General features: G+C 50.4%; 11 protein-coding genes across 11 annotated transcripts; 9 read left to right on the forward strand and 2 right to left on the reverse strand.

The window, feature by feature from the left end:
• Positions 1–217: 217 nt before the first annotated feature.
• Positions 218–1,451, forward strand: GGS25DRAFT_523251 (transcriptional activator of glycolytic enzymes-domain-containing protein; the record flags this gene model as incomplete). Its single annotated transcript, XM_049264394.1, has 2 exons — positions 218–763; positions 924–1,451. 2 exons carry the CDS (start codon positions 218–220, stop codon positions 1,449–1,451), a joined length of 1,074 nt encoding a protein of 357 aa, XP_049116126.1.
• A 1,800-nt stretch (positions 1,452–3,251) lies between these two features.
• Positions 3,252–4,796, forward strand: GGS25DRAFT_523252 (uncharacterized protein; the record flags this gene model as incomplete). The annotated part of the gene is made up of 1 exon (XM_049264395.1): positions 3,252–4,796. The coding sequence occupies one exon, from the start codon at positions 3,252–3,254 to the stop codon at positions 4,794–4,796; it is 1,545 nt and encodes a 514-aa protein (XP_049116127.1).
• An 801-nt stretch (positions 4,797–5,597) lies between these two features.
• On the forward strand, positions 5,598–6,969 carry GGS25DRAFT_532808 (uncharacterized protein; the record flags this gene model as incomplete). Its single annotated transcript, XM_049265618.1, has 1 exon — positions 5,598–6,969. The coding sequence occupies exon 1, from the start codon at positions 5,680–5,682 to the stop codon at positions 6,967–6,969; it is 1,290 nt and encodes a 429-aa protein (XP_049116128.1). The 5' UTR covers positions 5,598–5,679.
• A 53-nt stretch (positions 6,970–7,022) lies between these two features.
• On the reverse strand, positions 7,023–9,293 carry GGS25DRAFT_532812 (putative dimethylaniline monooxygenase). Its single transcript, XM_049265619.1, has 5 exons — positions 8,943–9,293; positions 8,742–8,873; positions 8,619–8,678; positions 8,255–8,543; positions 7,023–8,163 (listed from the first exon to the last, which is right to left on the reverse strand). Exons 1-5 carry the CDS (start codon positions 8,977–8,979, stop codon positions 7,107–7,109), a joined length of 1,575 nt encoding a protein of 524 aa, XP_049116129.1. The 5' UTR covers positions 8,980–9,293; the 3' UTR covers positions 7,023–7,106.
• Positions 9,294–9,474: 181 nt separating this feature from the next.
• GGS25DRAFT_532814 (heme peroxidase) lies at positions 9,475–11,426 on the reverse strand (the record flags this gene model as incomplete). The annotated part of the gene is made up of 3 exons (XM_049265620.1): positions 9,475–10,770; positions 10,824–11,222; positions 11,282–11,426. 3 exons carry the CDS (start codon positions 11,424–11,426, stop codon positions 9,689–9,691), a joined length of 1,626 nt encoding a protein of 541 aa, XP_049116130.1. The 3' UTR covers positions 9,475–9,688.
• Positions 11,427–13,461: 2,035 nt separating this feature from the next.
• GGS25DRAFT_523256 (uncharacterized protein) lies at positions 13,462–14,301 on the forward strand (the record flags this gene model as incomplete). Its single annotated transcript, XM_049264396.1, has 2 exons — positions 13,462–14,192; positions 14,280–14,301. 2 exons carry the CDS (start codon positions 13,462–13,464, stop codon positions 14,299–14,301), a joined length of 753 nt encoding a protein of 250 aa, XP_049116131.1.
• Positions 14,302–15,839: 1,538 nt separating this feature from the next.
• GGS25DRAFT_497222 (HET-domain-containing protein) lies at positions 15,840–18,219 on the forward strand. The gene is made up of 2 exons (XM_049261601.1): positions 15,840–16,235; positions 16,291–18,219. Exons 1-2 carry the CDS (start codon positions 15,944–15,946, stop codon positions 17,964–17,966), a joined length of 1,968 nt encoding a protein of 655 aa, XP_049116132.1. The 5' UTR covers positions 15,840–15,943; the 3' UTR covers positions 17,967–18,219.
• A 292-nt stretch (positions 18,220–18,511) lies between these two features.
• Positions 18,512–19,915, forward strand: GGS25DRAFT_523258 (uncharacterized protein; the record flags this gene model as incomplete). The annotated part of the gene is made up of 6 exons (XM_049264397.1): positions 18,512–18,676; positions 18,746–18,991; positions 19,070–19,143; positions 19,222–19,320; positions 19,383–19,777; positions 19,854–19,915. The coding sequence occupies 6 exons, from the start codon at positions 18,512–18,514 to the stop codon at positions 19,913–19,915; spliced, it is 1,041 nt and encodes a 346-aa protein (XP_049116133.1).
• On the forward strand, positions 19,906–21,784 carry GGS25DRAFT_348350 (uncharacterized protein). The gene has a single exon (XM_049258021.1). It carries the CDS (start codon positions 20,432–20,434, stop codon positions 21,344–21,346), a length of 915 nt encoding a protein of 304 aa, XP_049116134.1. The 5' UTR covers positions 19,906–20,431; the 3' UTR covers positions 21,347–21,784.
• On the forward strand, positions 21,727–24,053 carry GGS25DRAFT_348338 (amino acid transporter). The gene is made up of 3 exons (XM_049258020.1): positions 21,727–22,289; positions 22,363–23,321; positions 23,408–24,053. Exons 1-3 carry the CDS (start codon positions 22,106–22,108, stop codon positions 23,855–23,857), a joined length of 1,593 nt encoding a protein of 530 aa, XP_049116135.1. The 5' UTR covers positions 21,727–22,105; the 3' UTR covers positions 23,858–24,053.
• A 1,176-nt stretch (positions 24,054–25,229) lies between these two features.
• GGS25DRAFT_523261 (uncharacterized protein) lies at positions 25,230–27,053 on the forward strand (the record flags this gene model as incomplete). The annotated part of the gene is made up of 5 exons (XM_049264398.1): positions 25,230–25,901; positions 25,962–26,223; positions 26,285–26,350; positions 26,431–26,717; positions 26,781–27,053. 5 exons carry the CDS (start codon positions 25,230–25,232, stop codon positions 27,051–27,053), a joined length of 1,560 nt encoding a protein of 519 aa, XP_049116136.1.
• Between the last annotated feature and the right edge of the window lie 792 nt (positions 27,054–27,845).

Consider the following 27,845-nt stretch of genomic DNA (forward strand, 5'->3'; position numbering starts at 1 on the left):
TGCTTTGAATTATTTTAATCCTACCTTTCCTAAAAAATTACCTATTTTATTTTATTTTATTTTATTTATCTATTTCTTTTCTTTTTTTTTTTCGTTTTTCCTTTTATTGTTTCAGCCCACCACAAACCCCCCACCATATAACTCGGGCCTCTTACGCTCGAAACTCCTCTTCCCCCCTTGTGAACTCTCGGACGAAGTTACTGGTTAAGGGCTCGTCATGCTGCCTTCGCCCTCGGCCGGCTTCAGTAGCATACCGCCCCCATCATCGGCCGCGACCACGGGTCCATCCATTATCCCTAGCACCGCTACCTCAGCTCCTCCTGTACCTGGTCCCGGCCCTGCAGCTACAGGGGCAACGTTGAAGCGACCGGCTGCATCCGACCTGCAGCGCAGTGCCGGCGCAAGCGCCACTCCTTCAAAAAGACAAGCTACATCTAGTACCAGGCCGAATCTGATCTCCAACCCAAGTCCCTTGGCTGCTGGTACTGTTGGTACTGGTTCTTTGTCTTCAGCTTCGGCCCCTCCTACTACCACCGCAACCCAAGCTTATATTCAACCTCAAGTTGCTATGTCTTTACCTGCTGCCATCACCGAAGAGCAGTTGTTGGGCAGGACACCCGAACAATTGATCGCCACCATTCTCCAGATTCAATTGCAACATCAGCATTACGTTGCCCACATCTCCGCTCAATTTGATACTATTAGCCAACAACTAAATGACCTTCGTGGAAGTTTGATAGCTTCCCACCAAGCTGCGGCATCGGTATGTTTGTTTATTATTTACAAAATTGTAGCCGTTTACTGTTTTTCATTGACTAAAATGACATCTTCTATCTTTATCTACCTGCCTATATGCAGCGGGTTAGATATATATATATTTATTTTTCATGTACCATTTACTAAAAAAAATTTGCGCTCCTTAGGCACTTAGTGCTCGCGACTTTCCCGTGCGACCCGTCGTGGCCCCTCCACCTACGCAACCGCCAGCTACTTCGTACTCTCGGGGACCATCCATTTCTCTTCAAACCCCAAGTCGCCCCGCAAGACCACCTCCATCATCTCCATCTACTTCTCAGGCCGTCCAACCTAGACCTTCCGCACAAACACCCCAATCTGCAGGTCCACCCCAATACAAATATGGAACAGTTGGCACCGTCGAGGAAGTTTGGAGGGAGTACCGTGAAGGTATGGATGGACAGCCTGCCATCGAAGAGTTGGACGCTACGTGGGGCTCACGTTGGCGGCCTGAACCGCGCGGTCGCACGTGGTACTCTCGGAGAAAAGTCATCTGGGACAAGATCAAGGAGTATATGAGCGAAGGCCTAGACGAAGACGATTCGGTAAGAGAGGTGGAAAAATTACGCGACGGCGGCACCATCAACAAGTTAATCCGAATGCTACAAGACGAGCGGAAGGACAAGGGAGTTGGGGACGATAGCATGACCGCTTAGGACGGCTGCTAGTTACTTTGATTCGGAACCGGCGTTATTTGGGAAGCGGCATTTGATACCATACATCATATATGAGAGGTTGCATTTACGGGGCTAGTCGCAAGAGGACCGCGACGGCCGAATCGGCGTATCATCTTCATCATTATCATCATCATGAGGGCATTTTAAACCACCGTCTATTATAGCATGTTCACTGTTCACTGGCTGAACGTGGGACAGCCTGAGACTTGTTGCTTCTAAGCAAGGCAAGGATGATGGGGGTAATCAGGGTTACCATTGCGATATCTATCCGTCAGCAATGAACGAAGGAACATGACGTTACTTGACTATAGGCATCTAGTCTACCAAACCATTTGCGCGAGACACATGTTCGAAATATTGACCTGTTGGCTGTGCTACTAACGTACCTATCTATTCACTGCCCTACTTGCTCGGCTTGTCATTCCGGGGCGTAGAGTCAGTCCATATGATAGATGACAGCGAAACGTCCGAACTTGACTTTCAACAAAGTGTTCGGTGTCGTTCGCAATGGTCACGCACCCCATAACAGGTATCCCAACAACCTATAACCTATTGAGGAATTTCGAGGCCTCGGTATTTCGGTATATTCTGGGGTTGTTCATCGTGAACCTCGCTCGCCAAGTCAATAAATGTCGGTAGTAAAAAGCCTAAGGTGCCTAAGATGGCGTTGAAAATAGGTTACACAAAAGCCGCACTATGCAGGCGACCTGATTGGTGTGTTGGCCATCACAGTAAGCCCATGGGGGGGTGCGATGGAGTGCGACAGGGTGCACCATACCCTTTACAAACCTGAAATATTCCGTGGACCCGACCACGTCAATAGATATATGGCCGTCGCGTTGACGTAGTAAAGGTGGTTAGGGGGAGCGTGACAATGTTGTCAAATCTGATTCCTCGAAATTCCGGCATCGGTTAGCAAACGCGATCTTGAACTATGTGCTCTCTTGTACTGATCATGTTTAAGTTCCCGTACTCAGCCGCATATTGCAACGTTGACCATCTCGGTGGCTGGCTGAATAAATATTTGGGCAGATAAATTCTGCCTAGGTAGCTTACCGAGCTACTGTCCACCTCGGCGGACCATGTCACGAGCAAGATCGACTGAGCTGGTTTTCTCTACTCCTTTTGGGATCCTCGGCGTGAGTTCAAACCCAGATGACGATCATGGTTGCCGAACTTCCTCCAACTGTCTAGGTGTTCATGGTATCCCCACGCCACATACCGAGTCGATTTGAAGCTCGGAAGTGGATTCCTAAGTTGGCAGTTTAAGTCTCTCCGACTTTTAGGGGAAAAGGATATCTACATACCAAATAATGTACTCATGTATTCGAATCGACAACAAGGAGGAGAAGCCCTAGGCTTGGCCCTTTTCTGAGACTTTATCTAGATCATCTTCTGAAAGACGATCTAATGCAAGTTATATATGTGAGGGCGGGTAGGTAAGGGGCAAACAAAGAGGCAACCAATCCAATGTCTACTGCAGAAGAATTGCTAACAAGATCGACAACGATTGGAAACAATTGACTATGGTCTCTAACAACGACAAAGAGGCATAAATATAAATCTTCGCCATATTTATACACATTAACTCACCGCCAATCACGAAAGAGATATCAACATCCGAGCTTCTTCAGCCTTAGAAGACGCACTACATTATTAGATCAAGGGACGAGGTTTTACGAATGGTATATTCTGTGTGTAGCATAGGTCCTGTACTATAATCACTGAATCAAACGCATACATATCTACCATTGGGGGCCTTGTTGAACTGTGTCTAGCATGTGCATCCATGTGTTTATCCATCATACTACTCGTGAGCATGACACTCGCTTCCTGAGTGTTGTAAATCCTGGCACGGGATACACAATATACAGTCCGTGGCAGGACCCGCGTACGCAGCCACAGTGTGAGTATTCTCACACATTCAGTCCTATCCCCCCGCACCAGTCATGCCACTGGCATCCTGGATGCTGCCGTCTCGAGCAGGACACCCTCTGTAGCCGGACCATCAACGCCTGCAGCATGCGGGCGCGGTACCACCACTTCGTAGACGAGAGCGAGGGTGACATCAAGGACCTCTCCTTCCTAGGTGAGTATCTCGGCACCCACCCCACCCTCCTGCTAATCGCCGGCTGGCTCTTCAAACTCGGCGTCGAGGTCCGCCTCATGAACCTCCTCCAGGAGCGCGCAAACCGGCGCCTCAACCCCCTAACCGTGAGCGTGGACGACGTCCTGAGCCCAGACGAGTCCGCGTACCTCCGGTCCCAGGTCGCCTTCTACAGCTCCACCGTCGCCACCGCCCTGTCGTGCCTCCGCCAGTTCGCCACGCTCTGGGACCTCAACTCCGGCGCGGCGGCGGCGCACTTGCTCCCGCCCCGCCCCGGCAACCAGCCCGTCCCCGAGGCGAACGACGCGCTGTCGCGCGCCCTGCAGCTCCGCGTCGGCGCGTGGGCCGGTCCGGACACGGCGAACCCCCCCTGGCCCGGCAGCGACGCGGAGATCGACCCCGCGTACGCGGACGGACGGTTCCCGCGGAACTTGGCGGAGCCGTGGACGCTGGCGCGCGTGTTTGGGACGGGCCAGGTGCGTGAGTCGCCTGTGCTTGCGCCGAGTACGCTGTACCATGCGCCGCGGCTGCCGCGGTGGATTGGGCGGATCACGCCGTCGCCGCCGGTGAGTGGGGGGGAGGGGGAGGGAGAGGGTGCGGATAGTTCGTTCTCTGAGCTTTCGGTGTTGAATGGGGAGCTGGAGGGTATGGGGATGGATGAGTTTAGTGCGAGCGATCGGCCGTATGGCGAGGGCTACGGCTATTCTTCTTCGCCGGATGAAGTGACGTCTGGGGAGGTGGATGCGGCGGATGGGTATGTTTCTTCTCCTGGCCACGAGTACGTCGAGTATTATAGCGATGAATATGACGATGACGATGACGGCGTCTCGGAGACGGGTAGTGGGCATTCCGACGAGGATAACAGCAACAACAACATCAGCAGCCGCAGTGATGGTGGTCATGGTTATTACTACGAACCAGCAGCATCACCATCACCATCACCGCCACCAGAATCCGTAGACGAATACCCCATCGAAGACCTAATCGACCACTACCCGCACGGCCCGCGCAGCCGCGTGACCTCGTACAGAGTGCGCTGGGCGGGCGACTGGCCGGCGCGGGAGAAGGAGTCCTGGCAGCGGCGGCGGAACATCGCGCCCAGCATCATCGCCGCGTACTGGGATAAGGAGAGTACGAAGGAGAAGGAACAGCGGAGGAGGGAGAGGAATGTGAGGAGGGGCAGGGCGGTGAGGAGGCAGATGAGGGGGGTTTATTAGGTGTGGAATATGCCTGCCCCTTTCTGATACTCACCTCTAGATAGGTAGACTCCGTAATAGATACATGCATGCATACATACATATATGAGTAGTTTTTTCAGGTGTAATATGAAGGTGGGATGGTCGGGCTTTTATGGACGTGTTGGAAGTGATGATGTATTCCAGGGTTGTTCTTGAAAGGATATTGTCTTGGCGTGGATATTGTTACGAGAAGTTGGCCGTGCGAGTGGTAAGTACCTAGGTGTGATAGAAATATGTTGGCAGGCATATATCATACGAATAGTAGCACCTAGTGAAGTCATCTTCAAAGTGCCTGAGAGCCCTCATCTGGCTCAGCTTTACTCTCTGGATTCTGAAGTTGTGTCTGCCGTGTATAGGTGATTTCAACATGAAGAGCGAGAGTAAGATCGTGAGATGCCATCTCGCGAAGGTTCACAATTGGCATCCAGCTTCAGAATTTTCGCTTGGACAATGGATCTTGGAATGCATATATCATTCAATATTTCAATATCTTTGAGCTCGTATCTTGCCCTGCTGTTTCAAAGCCAAGATAAACAAATTGTTAAAGACAAAGAAAGTGGCATAGTATACTTCTGCCAGGGGACATCTATAGTGGATCGTGGTATGAATAGGTGTAACTGTCAAGCATCGAGACAGACGTTCTGGTGGTAACCCGTTTTAGGCTGTTCGCTTAATGTGATGGAATAGGAGTCTCCAATTTCGGAATGGTTGCCATACTGACTCCGTATCTACCTGAGTAAAGTCTAGAACATACTGAAAGTCGGACATAAAAGTGATCATCGTCCCTGGCCTGTTTTAAGGATTTGAGCCTCAGCATTACTGCCTTTACATACGATATTCGGTTATTTGTCAGCAGCCAGCCATGAAAGCACTCACTTTAACCACCGTCGCCCTCTGGTGTGCGAACACGGCCACGGCTGCTCCAACTCGGGTGTTGGCTGCTCCACCGGCTGAATTCACACCCAACACGAGAGTAGGCCCAGGAGGTAGCAGATACAAAGACTCACCACATTTTCGGGTTTATGATGCAGCGAGCGACACTATTTCAAACAATGCTCTGCAAACTCTGGAATCGGCCTACGATTGCTTCGTAACCACTCTAGGATGGCGATCCCCCGGCCTATCATTCAACCAAGATAACGATGATGGGCCATGGTATAAGATGAACGTCTACAACGTCGCCAGCCTAGGGCCCAACACAGCCGCCAACACCGGAACGGACGCCGCCACCGGGCTGAGCTTCCTGAACATCGTAACGGAGTGGATGAACACCCCCGGCGTCACCGTCCACGAGTTCGGCCACGGCCTAACCTACGCGGAGCGATACTGGGTCGACCAGGGGCGCACGGGCGCATGGTGGGAGCCCGTCGCGCAATTCGTCGCCGACACCTTCATCACCTCGTCCTACTGCGCCGACTCCCGAGCAAAATACAGCCAGCCGACGGGCGACACCATCATGAACCTGAACAAGGTGATCAGCGACTCGTACCAGGTGATCGTCGACGGGACCAGCGGGTCGGGCAACTACTACGACTCCTGGCCGTTCCTCGCGTACCTCGCGAGCAACCCGGACGCCTACGCCGGCCTCGGGATGGCGAGCTTCCCGAACGTCTGGCGCAAGTACCGGCGCGGCAGCAACGAGACGCCGCTGCACGTCATCGACCAGCTCGCGGCGCCGGGCGCGAAGGTGCAGAGTGTTGTGGGGCGCTACTGGGCGCGCATGGCGTACGTCGACATCGGGCACCCGAAGGCGAGGGCGCTGTACGAGCGCGAGAAGAGGGGGTACAATTACGCGAACTGGGATTCTCTGGGCAGCGGGAAGTACCGCGTCAAGAGCGCGCGGCAGCCGCGGTACATGGGGGCGAATATCGTGCCGCTTAAGGCGACGGGGAGCGCGGTGGGTGTGGCGGTTACGGCTGCGGCGCCGTTCACGGCTACGTTGGCTATCAAGGCGGCGAGTGGTGGGGCGGTGAGGTATGTGGATGCAGTGGATGGGAAGGCGGAGGCGACGCTGGCGAGTGGGGAGGAGGCGAGCCTGGTGGTGGCTAATACGCCGGCTACGCTGTATCTGTATGATCCCTTCGCGCTGTCGGGGGATCCGGCGAATAGGGGGTTGGATTATCAGGTGCAGCTTACGGGTGCGACTGTTTAAGTAGGTAGTTAAGGGGTAAGATGGGTGGGTTGGATTTATCTCATAAGATGTGATATTTGTGTACATGGTCTATTATTTCGTACATATTAATAACCTAAGTGCCTAGCTAGGTAGTAAGTACCTACTCCAGGATATATCTACTTCATCCCCTTGATGGGAAACACCTTAATCGCCTTATTCGCCTGTATGATCGCCTCTCTCGCGCCCGACCACGTCTTCCTCTTCCCCGTCTCGAAGAACCGAAACGCGTGCGCAGTCTCCACCCCATGATTCATCAAATTATACATCTTCCGATCCTTAAACCAGAACTTCCACCCCTTCCACCCCCACCCCAAATTCTCCATCCCCGTGCCCGCCGCCTCGTGCAGGAACCCCTGAAACTCCCACTGCTTCACCGCCGCCGTGTCCGTGTTACTGTCCAGCCTCCACCTTGCCGCCACCCACTCGTGGTGCGCGTCCACCCCCCTCTCCATCTCCTCCCGCGACGGGACGGCGTGCACGCCGCGCCAGATGTTGCTGACGGCCATGGCGATGACGTCCGAGAAGGAGAAGCCGTTGTTCTTGCCGAGCGTCGAGTGGCACAGCAGCACGGCCGAGTCCGCGTACCGCGGCGGGACCAGGTTCATCCACAGGCGCGGCAGCGGCGGCCCCGCGTAGTCGGGAGCCGGCGGGCCGTGCTCGACGAAGGGGGCCACGTCGAAGTCGGCCGAGTACCCCGTCGCGCAGACCACGGCGTCGATGTCCCCGAGCACGGTCCCGTCCTCGAACTCGATCGCGCGCGGCCCCACGAACCGCCGCAGCCCGTGCAGGGACGTCAGCGTCCCGTCGCGCAGGGAGGGGATCACGTGCTGCGCTGTGGATGGCAGCGCGAGGATGGCGGACGGGTACGGCGAGATGCGCCACGCGGGGTCGAGCTCCCCCCACGTCGACCACATGAGGTAGCGCGAGCCCCAGTCCGCCAGCGCCTGGGAGGCCTTGGGGAAGTTGCGCTGGATGGCTTGGAAGGTCTGGCGTCGGCTGCGGGAGACGAGGAGGTCGGTGGGGGTGCCGTTGCGCCATAGCTTGACGATGACGACGCCGCGGCGGTGCGAGGTGTAGATCTTGGAGACGGTGGGGATCATGTCTTTGATGATGTCGCCGGCGGTGCTGCCGATGCCGACGACGACGACGTTTTTGTTTTTGAAGTCTTCGGCGCTGTGGATAGGTGCACTTCGGTTTAGGAGATGGACTTTTGGGGGAGGGGAAAAAGGGGGAAGGGGGGGATTGGTCTAGGCTACCAACTTACCTCCGGTACGCCTGGGCATGAATCACAGTGCCTTCGAACTTCTCACGTCCTTCAAACGCCGGCATGCGCGCCTTTGTTTGGTATCCATGGCAAAACGCAACCTTGTCGTATTCCAGCACTTGCGGGGTGCCGTCGATGGTTACGTGGACCAGCCATTTGGTGTCCTCCTCGTTTCTGACGACTTTCTCTAGGAATGCGTTGAAGACGACATCCTTTAACAGGTCGAAATGTTTGGCGTACGACTCCATGTATTCCTGGAAGTCGGATTGGGATAGATGGTGCGGATACTCTTGGACATGATTAGTTAAGAAAGAGCGACGATAGGGAAAAGGTAGTAAGTGAATAGGTAGATAGCAAGACCTACTGTCAGGCATAGGGAAGTCAGTCATCCCGCAGGTATATTTGCTAATGTTGGCTTGCGTAGCTATAAAAGGTGGTAAGCAATGCGTATGTACAGGAAAATACTAGAGTATTCCCGTATGCTCACATGGCAGAGCCGTGGTCATCGACGGATCCTCAGAATAAGCCCAGAGACCACCGACTTGACGTCGTCTCTCATACAAAGTCACTTTGAAGCCATCTTCGCGTAGAGTCTTGAGCATAGATAGCCCGGATGAGCCTGACGATGAGGATTAGCATGAGAAAATGTAGATTATACGCAAGTGTGGGGCTTATTCGCTTTACATACCTGCACCAATGACCGCGACGGTAAGTTGTTCTTTCATCGTAATGGAAATCTAATATTTCAGAGCGGAGTCTCGAGTTTTTGTTATTCATTCATTCCGAGTTGTCCGATATTTTAGCCATATATCACTTGACAGGTCTACTAAGAGTTGCAAGATTATCAGGGGCGAGGTCGAGAGTTGAGTTAGGGAATAACACGGTCATGTATTGTATTGCATTGTATTATGATATAGAACTTGAATTTTAGACTACATGATATGATATAAATGATAGACAGCTCCGGAGATAAGTAGGCACCAGATAGATACTGTAGATACCAAAGTCGGTGCCTAATCCAAAGCTGATAGACTGAATAGGTAGTTGTCAGTTGCTAGTTGCAAATCTCGGACTCCCTTTCCCCTAGTTGAAAATAGGTTAGTTATAGTGGGATTGTGAGGCGATCATCAGGACTTGATTGGACGTTATTTTCAGCTGGCTCTACCAGCCATGGATATCCTCCCGACTAACATTGTCAGCTCGGACTATTCCCCTCTGTAAGCAAAGACTGTTGATGACGAAACTCGTGCCCGAGAATCCTTCATCCTACCAGCTCTGCCAACTCAAGAGGCTTCAGATAGAGAAATCGTAAAATCAAAATCAGATTACATTCGCTTTCATCTATGGATATCTATGGCTCAAAATTACCAGGCTCTCAAACACCCGTCTATAACCCCTCCCTCCCTCTCATCATATCTAGGGAAATATATCTCATCATAACGGCGTGCACGGGTCCACCAGCGCATCCGTATCCTGGAACTCGAGCCTCGTCTGCGCCGCGCCCTCGCCCACGACGATATCATACGTGATCTTGACATCCAGCTCCTCGATCGGCGTGTTCGCCTCAAAGAGCACGTAATCCCCCTTCTCGACGCCCGTCTTCTCAAACACGTGCGTCTTGACCTCGTACCGCGGCAGCATGGCCCCCAGCTGGGGCACCGGGTGCGCGAGCTCCATCGTGACGGGCTCGCCGGCGCGCTCCTTCTTGACGGCGACGGTGACGGTCAGCGGCCGCGTCTGCGTCGTCTCGCTGTAGTCGCCCGTGCACGACTGCAGGCGCTGTAGCAGCACGGCGTTCTCGAGCGGGAACCCGCTGCCGCCGTTGTCGAAGACCTCGGCGCCGCTGCCGGACGTCGGCGTGATGTGCACGTTGAAGTTGCTGATCCCCGCCGCGGCGTCCAAGGTGGTCGAGAACTCGTGCCAGACGAAGGACTCGCGGAACAGGCCGGTCGAGGAGCCGAGCTGTAGCGTCGGGCGGTCGGTCGTTATGGCTGTCGAGACGTTGGCGCCGCTGTTGTCGGCGTAGGTGAGGTGGACGTCGAAGTCGCGGGTGGCGCGGTTGGTGACGCGGACGCGGATGCGGCCCTCGAAGACGAGCTTGCCGTCGGAGTTGAGCGCGAGCAGCTTGATGTACGGCTTCACCTCGAAGGGGTCCATGACGTCGGTGAGGGTGACGGTCGAGGGCACGGTGTTGATCATGCGCTCGAGGATGTCGGCGCACTTGGCCTGGAAGGTGGCGGGGTCGGCGAGCGCGTTCATCGTCTCGTTGCCGTCGGCGCTGAAGACGCGCTTGTCGGAGTTGGTCGTCTCGTTGCTGCCGTACGCCAGGAGGTTCGCGGTGTTGCCTTCGAGGTACTCTGTCACGACGACGTTGTCGAATTTGGAGAAGGAGTGCGAGGTGTTGGACTCGAAGCGGTGCACTTCGAGCGGGGTTGTGTCGCCCGTGATCTCGGGGAAGTTGTCGTTGTGGACGCCGCCGAGAGTGTGTCCACACGCTACCATCGTGATCATGTCGCCTAGTGATATTGGTCAGCAGGGGGTTCCAACCCAGGAAGGAATCGCCACTTACTTGTGTTAAATCCGGCTTTGGCAAAGATGTCAGTATGTGTCTTGATATCTTGACTCGGCTCAGGCACTCCCGTTGGCCCCGCCTCCATGACGTCTGTACGGCCGGCTCGGAACGGGATCTTGGGGCCGCCACACGTCGATGATGCGGCGACCACGGAGAGCGCGATAAGGTCTGCCCCGGTCGTTCTGGGGCTGTAGTAGTTCCGGAAGAAGCCGAGCGAGTTGTTGAACGCAGTCCCCTTATTCTCATCTCGGTCCAGCTCGAACATGATCGACGCATCCAGGCCTCCCGTTCCCGTCGCAGCATCGTGCGTCGACATGTCATGGTACGCCGTGCGAATCCATTCAGCTGCGTTTTGGCGACCTACGACGCTGTGACCGAAGTCACATGGATTTACCGCTGTAAGTTGCTGGTTAGCCGATTTCTTCCCCCTTTTTTGGATGTGATGCCATCCTTACCATCGATGAAACCCATTCGTATGTAGCCGGCTTGAAGTGCCATGACATCTTCTAAGAAATCATACTTTGACGGCCAGATATATTCGGCTCCAGCTACAGTAGTAGCATGGAGGAGGCCCACGCCAGCCCAAATTTGGGGCTTCATTTTCGCAAACCGGTATTAGGGGGTAAGTAGAATATATTAACGATAGTAGTGCGCAATGTAGTACGCGAGAAATAACGAGTGTCTAAGTTGAAACGAGTGAGGCGCTATAAATTTGCATAGCAGTCATGATAACATTCTACTTGGCATCGACGTCCGGGTGAGGCCTTTTAAAGTCATCGCGAGCGCGGACTCACGGACAAGTTGTTCTAGAATGCTTCGTTCAGTGGACTTTTTGCATGAAACCTCGTATTGGCATTCCTAGGTAGGTGAAATGCTTGGCAGGATGTATACCCGGGACGGAAGCGAAATGGAGTATCGTATTCCAGGGCCCAGAGGGTTGGCGCTAGATGGACTGACAGGTTACTATCTACAGCAGATACGGGTCCACCACGCCTAGTTCTACGACGGGATCTTTTCCCTCTATAAGTTAAGGCGGCCGATGTTTTATATCCCTTCCAATCAGCGAACAATTATTTGCAAAGGGTAGACGATAATTCTGCATAATTAGGTAGGTACCTAGTAGGTACCTAACCTATATGGGCACCTGGTCTCGCGATAGTTACGAACCTAAGTCTTAAGACCTAGGAATCAGGGCGAAGTGCCGAGACCAATGGTCCTGGACCCTTTACTATAGTTGACTAACCAATGGGGAGGGTGGTGATTATAATGATATCTCCACTGCCTGGGTAGAATGGGTCCCTTCCATGCAGCCCTGTCGTATAGACTATGTCTTGTTAAGTAAGCGTATTCATCTCTTTACCATTGAATGGCATGCTAGAAATATTATTAGAACTTCTTCGAGTTAACGTTTCATTGGGAAAGGCTTGCCATCTAAAACTAACGTGATTGTTAATCTCATTCGCTTCTTAACTGGATATGCCCTTGACCTTGTAGGCTATTGAAGAGCTACTATCTTTGTATACGAGTCTACAAAACAAAGACGCTTTAACTACCTAGGTACGAATAGGCGAGAAACTAAGCCTGTTTTGAGGCAGTAAGGTTGACGACAATAACTCATTCACCTGCCTACATATAACAGTGAGCAGAATGATTATCACTCTAGCTATTCTTCGCATTATCATTCTTTTTGATGCGCTTCAGGCATTGAATCTTCGACCTACCTAGACAAGGCCAAGACGGGTAGAACCGCTTTTTGCCTAACCCAAGTTTGTCAAGATGTTCATACAGACTCCAGAATGACCCAAAGAACGGGATATACTGGCCTGGTTCTAGGTTAGGATGGTAGGAGACTGACCAATGTATGGACACGAAAATAGAAACTTGGAAGGCAAAGTTCGGAAATCGATGTTGCAAATCAGCTAATACTATCTTTAGATATGGCCATCTTCATCTTTTCGTTGACTTCGATGTCTTTTTTTGGCAGGCGATTAACTTGATCCTGCCAAGCTTCCTTTTTGGGCAATAACCCTAACCCTGACCCTGACACTAACATTGACAGATTGCTTCAAGAGCGTTGTTCTCTGTTCATCTGATAACTCAACTACCTAGTATGTAAGAAGTATTATACGAATAACTTTTTACTTGAGAATTATACTTGTCTGTATAATTATCTACCTACCAGCAGAGTTAGTTCTTTCAAATGGACAAACTGTCAGGGCTCACCTCAATCACTTGGCATCGCCAACGGAGGACTGGAAATAAGTTGCCTGAAAGCTTAACATACTAACTTGATTTAGAGATTGATGATCTTAACACTTCCTGGTGAGTTTAGTGGGGAATCGAATCGCGGCGAGGTATGGTGGTGTTTTGATGCCTTAGGTAATATCATGGATCTAGACCGCTACATCTCTCAACCTACTCTTTGTCGGACTTTAATGAACATTCCTTAGTACCGATGACAAATTACCTATCTAGAGGCAAACTACTTTTCGTATGGGTGTATTCAGACCTATTCATTACCCAATTGCAATCTCTGTGGACCATTGCAACGTCCCTACTACTACCAGACGGACGTAGACTCTACTCTAGTGCCTGGCACACAAGAACAAGAACAAGAACAAGACAAATGAACGTCATGGATCAGTCCTTCACTCTTTTCCCGGAGCTACCACCGGAACTCCGCCAGGAGATATGGCGCATCTCTCTCACCCAAGAATGGGAGTATAGTAGCTTCAAACGCGTTGGTAGACAGATCAAGCTAGTGGGTAGAATCAACCAAAGCGTACCCAAGGCTTGCCGCGAGGCTAGAGACATCATGAAGAGCGCCCTCACGGAGGTCGAGGCGAAGTGGTCTACCAAGTACCACCACGGTGGCCTGTTCCACGGCTGGATCAACTTTGACCGCCACCTGTTTTTCCTGCGCGACACCGAGGCCAACTTCCACCTGATGAAGGACATCCTCGAGAAGGGCATGCTGGAACGGATCCAGCACATCGTCATCAACCCGCACGGCTACTGGCACCTTTTTATGACGGTGCGGGCGCTGCAGAAATGGTGCACGTCGCTGCGTACGATTGTGGTGGTGGCGCCTTGGCTCGACCGCACCCTCGTGGACACCCCGGACCAGGTGAACCCTTACGAGGACTGGGGCCCGCTATTTCACACCTCGCCCACGGAACTCAACATAGCGCCCTTGCTGAGCGCCATCGACGCCCAAAAGCCAAACAACATCTACAAGAAGGCGTGGGATCAGGAGAAGCTGGAGAAGACGCTCGTGGGATTTCCTAATGGGACGCCGCTGCTTTTTATGCGGACTAGGAATGATTTGCGCCTACCCAAGGTGAAAACATCTGCATTTTTCCCCTTGTAGGTAACTAAACACTACCTTTTTGCATACTTCAGGTACGTAGTAGTCTTGTTACCGTGGCTAGAATGCTAACATGAAGCTCACAGAACACCAAATCAAATTCAATAGCTTGACTAATTAGATTTCATTTTCTTTACATTAAAAACTAACACAAAGCCCGTAGGGAGACGGTAACATATAAACATTTAAACATACTAGATATAAACATAGATTAATTATTAATGGCTGGGAACGAGCATCGGAATTTGTAGTTTTGTAGGATTATATTATATATATTATATTCGGTAAATAGACCTAATATGGTAGCCCAATAAGACATCTGTGCCAAAATCAAAAATTAAGATTGACTATTCCAAATTTAGAAATTAAGAACAGTGCTATGAGTACGTGAAAAGAGTGGATCGTACTTAGAAGATTCTATGGATAAGTAAATATTTCTATATACATATGTAGCCTAAATGAAAAGTACATGAGCTACCATACTATTTTGTATGGTAGGCTAAGTACTGGCAATATCCCTTTTTACTACATACCTAATAGCTTGCATGTACGATGCATTTATGATTTAAACGTGACTATTATTAATAAGCGTAAAAGGCACTGAGCTAGCCACATAACTATCCCCTAGCCACATAACTATCCCTAGCCACATATTCCTTAGCCACATCTACCACATTTCGTATTAATCTAAGGTCTAGCCTCTTATGTTGAATAACTTTCTGAAACATATAGCTACATATATGCAACCAAATTCAATTGAAAGTGCATTCAATTACAAATTGATTGATATAGGTCTCGAATTGAGGCGATACGTGGTTCCAAAATTAATCAACTAAATAGGTGGCAGGCCGGACGGCACGTGATCACCCCTGGAGCCATACTACTGTAAGAGCCCTTGGCCTCTTGGAGCCAGCCGCCTGGAGGTCACGCTAAGGGGTATCACGTGATGACACACGATATACTTACCTGAATAGCCTTTGAACCAGATATCGCATCAGTATGCAACCTACATCATTCAATTCGTAATTGAATGAGATTTTGATTGATACCGGTTGCATGTGTGTGGCTAGGTGTTTCAAAGAGTTATTTGGGTAAGATGAGCGCTGAATAAGGTAGCGCTGAATAAGGTAGCGTTGAATAAGGTTTGGCTTCAAGGGCTCTTAGAGCCAGATAAGGTTTTACGCTAATTGATGTCACGTGATACCCCTTAGAGCTACCAATATGTATTATACGATAGATCTACCTAAGTAACTTTGCATCTAGATATTGCACCATATTGCAACCCATACTAATTAATCCAAAATTAAATACGCTTTCGAATGAACTAGGTTATATAATTATGGCAATATATTTCAGAAAATTATCCATGTGAAATGTTATATAAGCTTATACAACCACGTCACATGACTGCGTCACAATTCCCCTAACAGTAATATCATCAAGAAAATAATATTCAATTATCCAGTATAACTAGCTAAAGTACCGATATACATGCCTTTCTTTCTTAAAAAGTGGGACTGCATACTAAATTTAGACTAGCTCAATTATTATTTTCATTTTGGCACAGCTGTCTTATTGGGCCACCGTACTAATTAGGACGTCCAAGTCGAGTATTTAACTAGGACTTTTATGCCAACCCCTGTAATCCTCGTGCCTGGCAACGGGCTTGTCTGACTACGATTTCAGCTGAAGTGCATCGTGACAGGATGAAACACCAAATAATCATCATCAAAATACCCCAAATAAAAAAATGGAAGAAATAGAAGAAACAGAGCCGTGCTCTACTTGCCGCAATCTAGAACCTCTACCAGGTCTCGCAGGAGGTTTCATCACCGGTGGCATAGGCAATGACTTGAAGAACTCGGCACCTTCCTGTCAACTATGCTCCATCCTCTGGGAGGGCCTGGAGGCGTTCTGCTATGACAACCCGGGTGCGTCTCAATGGATGGCGCTGCGCCAGTTGGAAGACCCATTTCGACTACAATTTAAACAGACGCCCGAGGAGAAGAATTGGTCGGGCATTCAGTTTTACACGAACAGTTGTGAGTCCAGCCTTGCCTTCACATGGACCGAGTAGTTACTAACCTCATTCACTAGCCCAAGACCCATTATCAGACATCTTCAAGCCCAGCAGTGATCTCGAGCCAGACTCTTCGAGCCCCAAGTACCTCTCTCAAATGAAAGGCTGGGTCGAGACCTGCAACGAGAAGCACCCCGTCTGCAAAGCCCGCCTGAATGACCATCTCCCCACCAGGGTGCTAGATGTTTCCCGCGACGCAGATCTCATCTACCTCTACGAGCCCACCGAGAAAGATCGCGGCTCGTACGTAGCGCTGAGCCACTGCTGGGGCGGCGTCGTCCCCCTCATGACCATGCAAAGCTCGCTAGAGGGGTTCAAGACCGGCGGGATATCGCTCGAGACGTTTCCCAAGACCTTCCAGGACGCCATTCTCGTCACGCGACACCTCGAGTGCCGGTACATCTGGATCGACTCGCTGTGCATCATCCAGGACAACACCGACGACTGGATCCACGAGGCCTCGCGCATGGCGGAGGTGTACGGGAACTCGTACGTCACGCTTGCCGCCACCGCGTCGCGGAACAGCTACGGCGGCCTGTTCCACGAGCACGACAAGCTGGATGTCGGGCACCTGATTTCGCGGACCGCCAAAGACGGGAAAGCCGCGAAAGTCTCGGTGCGCCCGGCTCTAGAGCACACGCCGTACTTCGCCAGCAGCCCGCACGGCCTAGACGCGTCGGCACCGGCGCCTCTGCTCGAACGGTCCTGGTGTTTCCAAGAGTACCTCCTGGCCCCGCGCGTCCTCTCCTTCACGCGCTGGGAGATCCTCTGGGTCTGCCTCTCGAAGCGCTCCTGCAACTGCGGCGAGTACACCGAGCAGACGCGCGAACTCGTCGCCGCCAGCGACCTCAAAGCCCGCTTTGACGCGCAGCTGCGGGGCCCCTTCCCCTCTTCCCCCTCTTCCTCTTCCCCTTCTTCCTCTCCCACTTCTCTTTCTTCTCCCTCTTCTCCCTCTTCGACGACGACAACGACAGCAACAACAACAACAAAAGACCTCCGCCGCCTCTGGCAAGACATAATCGAAGCCTACCTGCAAAAGGGCCTAACCTACGACGCGGACCGGCTCCCCGCCCTCGCCGGCATCGCGCGCCGCTTCGCCGAGCACGGGCTCGGGCGCTACGTATCCGGGCTCTGGGAGCCGACCCTCGTGTCCGACCTATTCTGGAGCCTCGACGCGTCGTTCGGCGACTACCACGGCGTGGTGGCGAAGCGCAGCGGGGATGGGGGGATGCCGTCGTGGTCGTGGGCGTCGGTGGTGGGGGCGTTTCGTTATAGTGCGAGCTCGTATGCGTTGGAGGGGATCGAGGTGAGGGGCGTGGAGTTTGAAGGGGGTGTTAGGGATGCGTTGGCGGAGGTTGTGGCGAGGAGGATAATGGTAAGAGGGGTTTTGACAAGGGCGAGGGCTTGGGGTGGGGGTGGGGATGAGGATGAGGGGCGGAGGATAAGGAATCATTCACGGCGTATTCAGGTCCCGGGGGCTAAGGAGCATGGCTGGTTTGTGGATGTTGCGTCGGAGCTGGCTTGTGGTGTGGATAAGCCTGCGGATGTCCATATTCTACGTGGTACAAAGGGGCCGGGACTTGTGCTTCGTCATGTTGAGGACACGGCGTGCACATATCGGAGGCTGGGTTTGATAGATGGCTATCCGCCTATCCCGGACGATTTCGACTTTACGACAGTGGAGCTGGTGTAGTGTTGAGGAAATGGGGATAAGCGAGGAGCTATATAAGTAGCTATGAAAGTGTGATTATTATATTCTCTTTATAGTTATTGGGATCTGGGAACGGTAGGGAGCTATGGGATTTTGCCTAACGAGCATACATAAGGTGCTGCTATAACATAGGTACCTAGTAGGAATCGTTACTGATGGAGGATTGCCTGCGGTCTTATTGAGCGCAATGATATGATATCACCTATCCGTATCTTTACACAAACGATTAAACGACTCTACTTATCTATATACATGAAGGTCATTGGTGCCCCTGACACCCTCTTGACCGGCAATGCGGGTAACCTAAAGCGAAGATAATTAATCGGCACTTAGGTACAGCCAACTGCTTTTGCCTAAAGAGTATCACGACTACCTACCTATCCCTATCCCATTCATGCCCTCTACAAACTATCATCAAGCAGCTAAAATCGTAGAGAATACATCAAGGTACTACTACTACCACAGCCAAAACTTAATCCTTGGATCTGATTCTATCCCCGTGCTAACCCTTATTGAGCTCACCCAACATGCGACCGCACTGGACCCTCATACTATCAGGAGCCGGTATCATCCTACCTCGCGTCTCCGCTCTCCTCCGCTTCTCATGCTCCCAGCTCGTCGTCGAGCGTCTCGACCCCTTGGTCAATCCAGGGGTCGTTGGGTCTCCCCATCTGCATCAGATAATCGGCGGAGTATGGACCTACTCCACCTACCTATATGTGATCCAAGTTAAAAGAGCCGAAATGCTAACGGGTATCTAGAACTCCTTCAACGGCTCCATGGACCCCTCGACCCTCGACATCCCGGGCTCCGCAACCTGCACGACGTGCACCTTCGCCGAGGACTTCTCGAACTACTGGACGGCGGTGCTGTACTTCCGCGCGCGCAACGGGACGTACAAGCGCGTGCCGCAGAAGGGGAATGTGTACTTTGAGGAGGCGAACGGCGGGATGACGGTTTATTACATCCCGAGCTATAATGACACGCCTGTTACTGCTTTTAAGCCGGTGGGTGTTAACCCCCTTATCTCCCCCCTTTTTGGGGGGTGGTGAAGGTAGGTATCAGTGGGTCTAACGTTAGCAAAGGGGTTCCGAATGATCACCGGCGATCCCACGATACGCACGCAAGAAGAGGCACAACGATTTCGACAACTGACATAGTAAGTGCCCGCCTACCTAATTTCCTGCGTACTTAGCCTTGCAATCACCTCAATAACATGGGCGTATTTTACCCATAGCACTTGCCTTCAAGATCCGATGACACGGACAGGCGAGACACTGGATATGCCGAAAAAGCCGTGTCCCGCGGGCATCATGGCGAATCTTCGCTTCCCTACGTAAGTGCCCATCCCCTCTTACCACAACACTCCGAGCTTCATTCCTAAATCACTTACCCCAGCTGCTGGGACGGCGTAAACCTCGACTCTCCCACCCACTCCAGCCACGTCTCGTACCCCCTCAACGGGACCTTCGAAGACGGCTCTCCCTGCCCCTCCACGCACCCCGTCAAGATCCCGCAGCTCTTCTACGAGATCGTTTGGGACACCACCCCCTTTAACTCGGTATCCGAGTGGCCGGAGGACGAGGCCTCGCAGCCGTTCGTGTGGAGCTACGGGGACGCGACGGGGTACGGGAACCACGGGGACTACGTGTTCGGGTGGAGGGGGGACGCGCTGCAGATCGCGATGGACACGGGTTGCAACGGGTTCCAGTGTCCGGGGTTGAGGTACCAGGAGATACGGGAGGGGAACAAGTGTACGAAGAGGAGGGAGGTGGAGGAGGACGTTGATGGGTGTATGTTTTGAACTTTCAAAGTCTTCTCTCCCTTTTCTTTTCGAAGTTGTGACTAACGGATATGGCTTTTTTCTAGGGCTCACTGAGCTTCCGGGGGGTATGCCGGTTACTGGGGTCGACGGGAAACCCATTTCCTAGACATTTTCGTATGAAAGATGGAGGAAATACATACGCTGATTTGTTAACTGGAGCGTTTGAATAATAATATTCTCAATGTTTTCCTAATAAGGAGGTAACTATACCACCGTTAAGCTTAAGCTATAATATTTCCCAAAAATGGACACGAGTATAACAGCAAAGTAACCCTCAACCCTTAAAACGCACCGACATTTGACCTCTAGGAAACGTTGAACACACCGCATTAGAAGTCTCTTTGTTATACACCAGTATTTTCTTGAGGGTAGGATGTTTCCGGAAGCTTTATTCATTGTCACTCGGCAATCAATGTGCAACGATTTGGCCTGTCTCACGCAAGCACAAGGCCACAAAGAAACCCTGATTGCTTCGCTATACCAGTATCTTTTTTTCTGGAAGCGTCCGGGGGGAAACTCCTGTTAATTTCAAGACAACTCCCTGGGTCTTTTATCTCCACCAACTCTGCATTCTTGCCGTGGATAGTCGAGAGAGAAGAAAAAAATACAAGATACGTTGATCATGAGGAGCAAGAAAACTCCAACTGTGTTTAGCCCCATAGCGAAAGCAACCCAAGTCAAGAGTGATGCGAATGTAGGCCCGCTGCTGGGAGACTGGAACTCCGATCCTTCATGGTTCTGGCCACCGCCATTCTTTCAAGCCTATTGTAAACTTCACTTCCTCAAAGAATGCTCTCTGCACCACTTGAAAGAAAACGAGGACTACAAGCACGCGCTTCTAACACGTGCGTCGAAGCCCAAGAAAGCGAGTAAATGGCCCTCGGAACCAACCAGAGTGCAGCCGGCGCGACGGGCACGAGAGAAGAACTGGAAAGACCAGTCGGGGGTGGGAAACCCTACGTCGAGCAGCCCTACACAACAGAGCCGAAGTAAATCTGCGGAAATTGAGAACTCGCTGGAGAACCGTCATGAACAGTTACAGCTTCACCTTGCCTGGCCGGTATACAAAACACAGATAGAGGATAAGATCAAGCAAATTTATGACAAACTTCGCCGAAATATTAAGAAAGAACGTAAAAATGGAACTCACCATATTCGTTCCTTTAAATACGAGATGAATCTGCAATGCCGGTATTGTAGATTCAACCCCGAAGTCGCCGATAGAACGGGATCCACACTTAGAAAACTTGCACCTCCGGCGCCGATGCATTTAGTTCAACCCGAAGATCTAGAACAGGAGCAGTTCGGAGGGTTCGGAGGATTAAGATTTGCGGTCGGCCTATTCGGAAACCAGGAGATGATTGTGCTCTTGGGAATGGATATGATCAAGGATTTTGTGTCTCAAAGTGCGAAAGGAGTATCGAAGGAGAAGAAGCTGGGCTCAACCAGGGAGACTTCAAGAAAGAGGAGTCGCTCGCCGTCACTTGACAAGATAGACGAAAGGGTTGGTAGAACGAGAACAAGAAAGAGGAAGTGAATTATCGTGGTGCATATAGGCCAAAGGTGTGGCGTACGTATAGACGGGTTGCCAAGGTACATCACCACCAACATAGGTATCCAATAAATCAGTGAATGAGCACTGAATAGAGGTGACCCTTATAGATGCTAACTTTTCCAAGCTCCTGGGCACGTAATAGTGTGTAGAGAATAGAGCAACGCGATACATATATAAATAGTTGCGATCTAAGTCAAGAAGTGTACATAGCTCGGTCATAGGAAGAGTAGGTAATTTGGAATGAAATTTTCTTCGTCTGTAACCACCTTCCGTCTTGATCCTGAAGGACTGATTGTGTGATTCTTGGGACGTCTTCGAAATCTTGGTTTGCAGTGGCTGACCTTTATGCTTTAGCTGTCAGGCTGTCCAGCTGCCCAGTAGGGTTACACCCCAAGACGCCGTGGCGATGGTTGCCAAAGCTTAAAATGATATGGATAGCTGCAATAGCCTTTTGTGGTGTTTTCTATTGGCTCTCACCGTGGGAGATCACAAGGTTTCGTTTGCGTGCGATGGCGTGCGATTGCCAAGCACCTATACGAATCCAGTACTTATACGTATCAGGCATCTACTATTAGATCCTGTGCCACTCATGTAAACAAAAGTAACATGTGTAACATGCTACCGCCGATGAGTTAAAAGGGCCAATTCCCCATGTGAAGTGGTTTGTGTCGCCTATAGTTTTATTTGTCTTGTTCTTGTCAGCCATCATAACTGGGAAGTGGGTGAATAAACGAAGACAGCATGGCGACAAGGGAGGTGGCCAAGGACTCAGATCCTGAGACGCGGGAACTGACTCTTCCTGCCGACGAAGAATATGCATCCTCGACAAATGATGGGATTCAGCAGTTCGCCTATGATGATTCTCGAAAAATTGGCGTCACTGGAGCTGTGTTTCTGATTTTGAATAAGATGATTGGAACTGGAAGTAAGCCATACCTACTAGGTCTTTCGCGACATCCATTCAAAATTGTCGGGCTAATTGAGTGACCACATTATAGTCTTCTCAACCCCTTCAGCTATTTTTGCGGCGACTGGTTCGGTTGGTGTATCTATTATACTATGGGTAGTTGGCGGCATCTTGACATTCTGCGGGTTGAGTGTATTCCTCGAATTTGGTCTGGCTATTCCACTATCCGGGGGCGAGAAGAATTACCTTGAACGAGTCTATCGCCATCCTCATTACTTGGCCAGCTGCGTCTTTGCATCCCAGATGATTTTGCTAGGATTTTCATCCGGAAATTCCTTGGCATTCGGCCGATATGTTTTAGTTGCCTCAGGGAGTACGGAGGGGGATGGCTGGAAAGCTCGAGGTATCGCGATCGCGTGTATTACCTTCGCCGTCGTGCTCCACTCAACACTACCCAAATGGGGATTAAGATTAGTGAACGTGCTGGGGATATTCAAGGTGGTCGTCCTGTTATTCATTGTCTTCTCGGGTTTCGCTGCCCTCTCCGGTCGATTACTTGTCCCACCACCCGGGAATTTCAAGAACGCGTTTGCCATCGAGGTAACGGAGAACTATGGAGGACAGGGTGCGTATGGATATGCGACGGCATTATTGCAAATCATATACAGTTATAAGGGTTGGGAAAATGCGAATTACGTACTTGGGGAGCTGAAGAACCCTCGTAAGACACTTTCGATTGCGGCGCCACTCGCCATTGGTGGTGTCACTATCTTGTACGTTCTCGCCAACGTAGCGTATTTCGCAGCAATAAGCAAAGATGACCTTGCGACATCTGAGGTCTTGGTTGCCGCCTTATTCTTCCGGAATGTATTCGGCGATAGTGCTGGTGCACGAGCTCTTCCAGCATTTGTTGCGTTGAGCAACCTAGGCAATGTCTTGGCAGTGAGCTTTGCTCATGCTCGCGTCAACCAGGAGTTTGGAAAGGAGGCTCTCCTGCCGTATGGAAAATTCTGGGCTTCTATCAAGCCATTTGATGCACCAGCTGCTGCGGTACGCACCTCCACCCCCTCTTCTCCTTTTTTCTTTTTTTTTTCAAGTTTCCCGTCTTGCTATGACTGCCAACTGACTTTGTATAGCTTTTCCTCCACTGGATTGTCACAGTCATCGTTCTTGTTGCACCCCCGGCAGGTCCAGCCTATAACTTCGTCGTCAATCTGTACACGTACCCTGGTGCGTGGATCAATGGGTTTGTCACGGGCGGCCTGATATATCTTCACTACAAGAAGTCGGAAAACTGGTCGTCGCCATGGCATACGTATCTGCCTATTGCGGTGGTATATCTGTTGGCCAACATATTTCTTGCCGTCGTTCCATTTGTGCCACCAAACGGGGACTGGAATGCTGAAGGTTACCCCTATTTCGTTTTCCCGGTTGTGGGAGTTGGCATTCTACTCTTTGGCGGAGTGTACTGGGCATGCTGGTCTAAGCTCTGGCCGGCTATTGGGGGGTACAGAATCGAGGCTCACAGGATTGTTCAGGATGATGGCAAAGAGGTGGTTCGATATAAAAAGATCAAGACGAGGTAGTATATCGGTAGATGTGGTTTTAATGATGCATAACCCGGTACAAGGAGTCGATATTTATAGTAAGTACCTCTACATAGGCAGATAACTTGAATACCTTGAATGTTGGTAGGGCCAGAATTTTTGTGGCAACTTCAATTTCAATGTAACACACATAGTGTAAGCATCAACGTGGTATTGTGGCTAAAATAAGCCAAATATAGAAGAAGGTGCTTCCTTTTTTTGTCTCCAAATGACTTATTTGCCTATGGCCTGTCACTATGAACCACTGGAGCAGTCTACCAACTTGCAGTTGCGATCCATGTTCATGCATGTAATTCCATGCTTAAGATACCTACTTGGGTAAGACCTACCTGGGTAAGATAAACGAGGACTTGCTTGAGTTACACGAACGGCGGGGAAGTTGCATCTTGAATAAACCACCCGATGAACACGGCAAGGGCACTCACTACTGCCAATTTTCTCTGTTTCGCATTTTATTTACCAAATAATGAATTCTAATCCTTTTTCATTTTCACCTTTTTACCTTTTTACCTTTTCCTCCCCCCTATTCCCTTAACCTAAAGCCTTTTCTGAGTTCCTCCCGATTATTGACCATACATAGGTACATACTTACGAAGGTACCTAGGGTATGCATCTTCAAGATTCCCATATCATCAACCAACTTATCGATACATACCACATTGTCTCACTTTTCTCACATGTTGTTTGCTGATTCAAATACATCCAGTCTTCGTCTACTTATGTACTCGGCCCCGTAGACCGGTCAGATTGCCACATTGAAGAAAAATAAAATATTTTCTTCCTTTTCTTTTCTCCCCGTGCCCCTTGACGTTACCATTCCCCGGTTCCATCCCGATCTCTTTTCATTTTCCTTTTTCTACCCTTAGTCGTTCCTTCGGGTGAATAGTACCGTTACTTTCCCCGTTAGAACCGTTCACAAGCAATGATAATTATTGATTGGCCACGAATCTCCGTCACACCACCACCTTCAGTAAAGATCGCAAGCCTATTATTCGGGGTACGGCCCGGTGGTCATTGTGCGTTTACATCTTCAGCGTATTATTCTACGGCGTTCTGCGGTTCTGTTTAGTGCGGAGAAGAAGTCCGAGCTGCGTATCTGGTTTATGCTTTGGCCAAACGAGATCAGATCAACTCAACACTTGCAAGTTCCCGTCCCTCGTTTATTCGTTGACTTTTCTTACTCCCTCAACCGATTTCCCGATTCATTGCCTTCATCTCCCTTGGATTTGAGCAAGAAAATGTCCAACAAGTAACCATAAACTGCGAATAACTACAATCAAATTTCTTCAATCTTCGTTGTTGCAGATCTACTCCCGAAAACTTCACGAGTTGTCTGTTTATACCGACTGAAATGGCCGACGATACGCCATCGAGTGACCACGGAAGTCCCGCTGGCAAACTTAACAATGCTATATCCGACTTTGCCTCTTCTTACGTAAAGAAAGAATTGCTGCAGTTAACCCGTGAACGAGATGATGCTCTTGCGCGCAGTCACGTCCCTAAGCTCCGAGCTCTCCTTAGAGAGGTCGACAAGGAGCGTCATGCGTTTGAGCAAGATAAGGAGAAGTTGATATATGGTTTGCGCGAGAAGTTAGCGCTGCTTGAGGTCGATGCCGATACCATTGAAGCTACCATCGCAGAACTTAACCCTATGGGGCCAAAATATCTGAGCGTTATCCCCGGCGCCTCAACGTTGACCATAAGACCCCCAACGCCTTTGATGTCGCCGGTTCGCGACAACTATTTCCATACCGTTCTTGGCGCCGATATCTTATCTAGTGATACCCCGTTCGCTGCCCAAATTCCGGGCCGAGAAATTCTTGGCCAAGGGATTCCCAATGTAGTGAAAGAGCACTGCTCAAGCTCAATGAATATCAACGTATCTTCCACCCCCAATATAGTTTGCGAAATATCAAGTCAGAACATATCCGAAAATTCTAGATTCTCTCAGGCGACGAAACGAACCAGTACAGATGATGATGGCACTCCAAGCACGAAGAAGCCGAGAACAGAAGATGGAAGGGTAAAAGAGCCAGAGCAATTTCCCCTCTATCCGCGACGGGGCCAGCTAACACACGATTAGACTCTAAGCCGAACTCAATCAGATATCTTCCGTAAAGTTGCATTTCCAAACTTGGTGACATCAGAGCGCATTTTCCGTCACTCGGAGCGGCAGGGATTATTCGTTATTCGTTGTAATCGGTCTAAATGCTCAAGTGGCTATTTCACGGAGCCGCCTCTAGCCTATAATAGAGCTCTGAAGCATTTCCAAGGCCACGGCGAGACTGGACCGGATGGCGAAGAACTTACAAATGAGTATATCTTTGAAAACTTCGCATGTGAGAGTAAGTAATCTCAGTTTCATTCCTAGGATATGAGTTTGCGTTTGCTAATTTTACCGCATAGTCGAAGGTATCAACATGGTGAGCAAGTATTGGATTAAAGAACATCTTGGCTCGTCGCCGCATACTTGTATGTATAAACAGTTTAGCTACCAAATTTGGCAAGGCACTGTTCCATAAACTAACCAATGATGATACTCACGTTACTAGTTTCCCCTGGGAAGCCAAGATCTCGGAATGGTCAGGTTGACAAGGTCGAAGATGTCGATGATGTCGATGATGTCAAAATTGATACAAACGAACCTTTGCGCAAACGGCAAGATGACAAGAATTACACGCCCTCTAAGAAGATCCAAAATCATGTTCCAACCCATGAACCAGACGATGAGGTAGAAGCTGAGAAGCCACGCCGCACTCCTCGGAGCGTGCAACGTCCAGACTACGCTGAGATGGTTGCTAACAAGGACCCATGGAACCTGTCTGATGAGGAAAGCGAGGTGCGCCAAATCCATCCGAGTCAAGCGTCCATTGGTTCCAATTACTAACACACCATAAAATAGAGGGCCATTCCACGTTCAATGAAGGGATCGAAGGGATTTATGAAGGCCGCCAACGCAACTGCGAAGTCTTCACGATCCAGCTCTAGCAGATCACAGGGCTCGTCGAATACCTCGTCAAAGACCTCGACCCCGGTGCCATCCACATCGAGAGCGAAGACAACGCCAAGTAAGTACGTCAGCGCCTATTCCCATGCTGACGAACTTCATCTCAATGTATCTAGGCCTTTTGGCTACACATCGGAGCAATGGCCGCGGCGCTCAGCGCCTAGCTAGGCACAAACAGCGCCCTCGGATTGCACTCATTCGTGGCCATATTCTCAAGATAACTCTGAGACCTAGAAAGTCGGTATGCATAAGGAGATGAATACATCTGTATAGTCCAAGGTTTTATCTCACGCAGCATGACTACCTAGGTAGTTGTTGAAGTGGAAGTGAGCTAGGTATTTATCATACCCGAGGACTTGTTATAGAAAGGGGAAGAAAACGCATGGATCTGAGCATTAGCCACACACCAACGTCGCGCTTAGCTAACTAGTTACTCCCTTGCATACTTGGACTTGGCCTTACTTATATAACAAGGCAGCAAGGATACCTACTACCAGACGCACATATACATCTATGCATTCATGTAAAGATCTCCTTCCCAGGCAAACGAACCTCTAGCTGCATATACAGTACATATACATAGGTAGTAATGTCCACTGAATTATATAAACAATCATATCTGATTTTTGAAGCTCTTCTTTCTTTCTTTCTGCTGTTACACTGGCACTGATTACCACGTACGTAGATCTTACATGGTATTTATTGAATATTCATACCCTTCCTTCCTCTTTCTCTTTCTCTCACCCAAAACGAAACAAAACAACTATCGCTAGACTTTCGCGAGGTTTAGATCAATTCAGTTAGATATCCAAAAAAAACCCCCAAAAAACATCATCATAACTTGGCTTTCCCCCCATTCAACGCATCCCAATCCTGCTGCGTGAACGGCACGTACTGGTCTCCTTTTCCGTGGTCGGAAACCCAGAACACTGGGTCCGGGCTTGTCTGGGAGGGGTCGAC

Source organism: Hypoxylon fragiforme (genome assembly GCF_022984875.1).
Source record: "Hypoxylon fragiforme strain CBS 206.31 chromosome Unknown GGS25scaffold_6, whole genome shotgun sequence".
Taxonomy (NCBI): Eukaryota; Fungi; Ascomycota; class Sordariomycetes; order Xylariales; family Hypoxylaceae; genus Hypoxylon; species Hypoxylon fragiforme.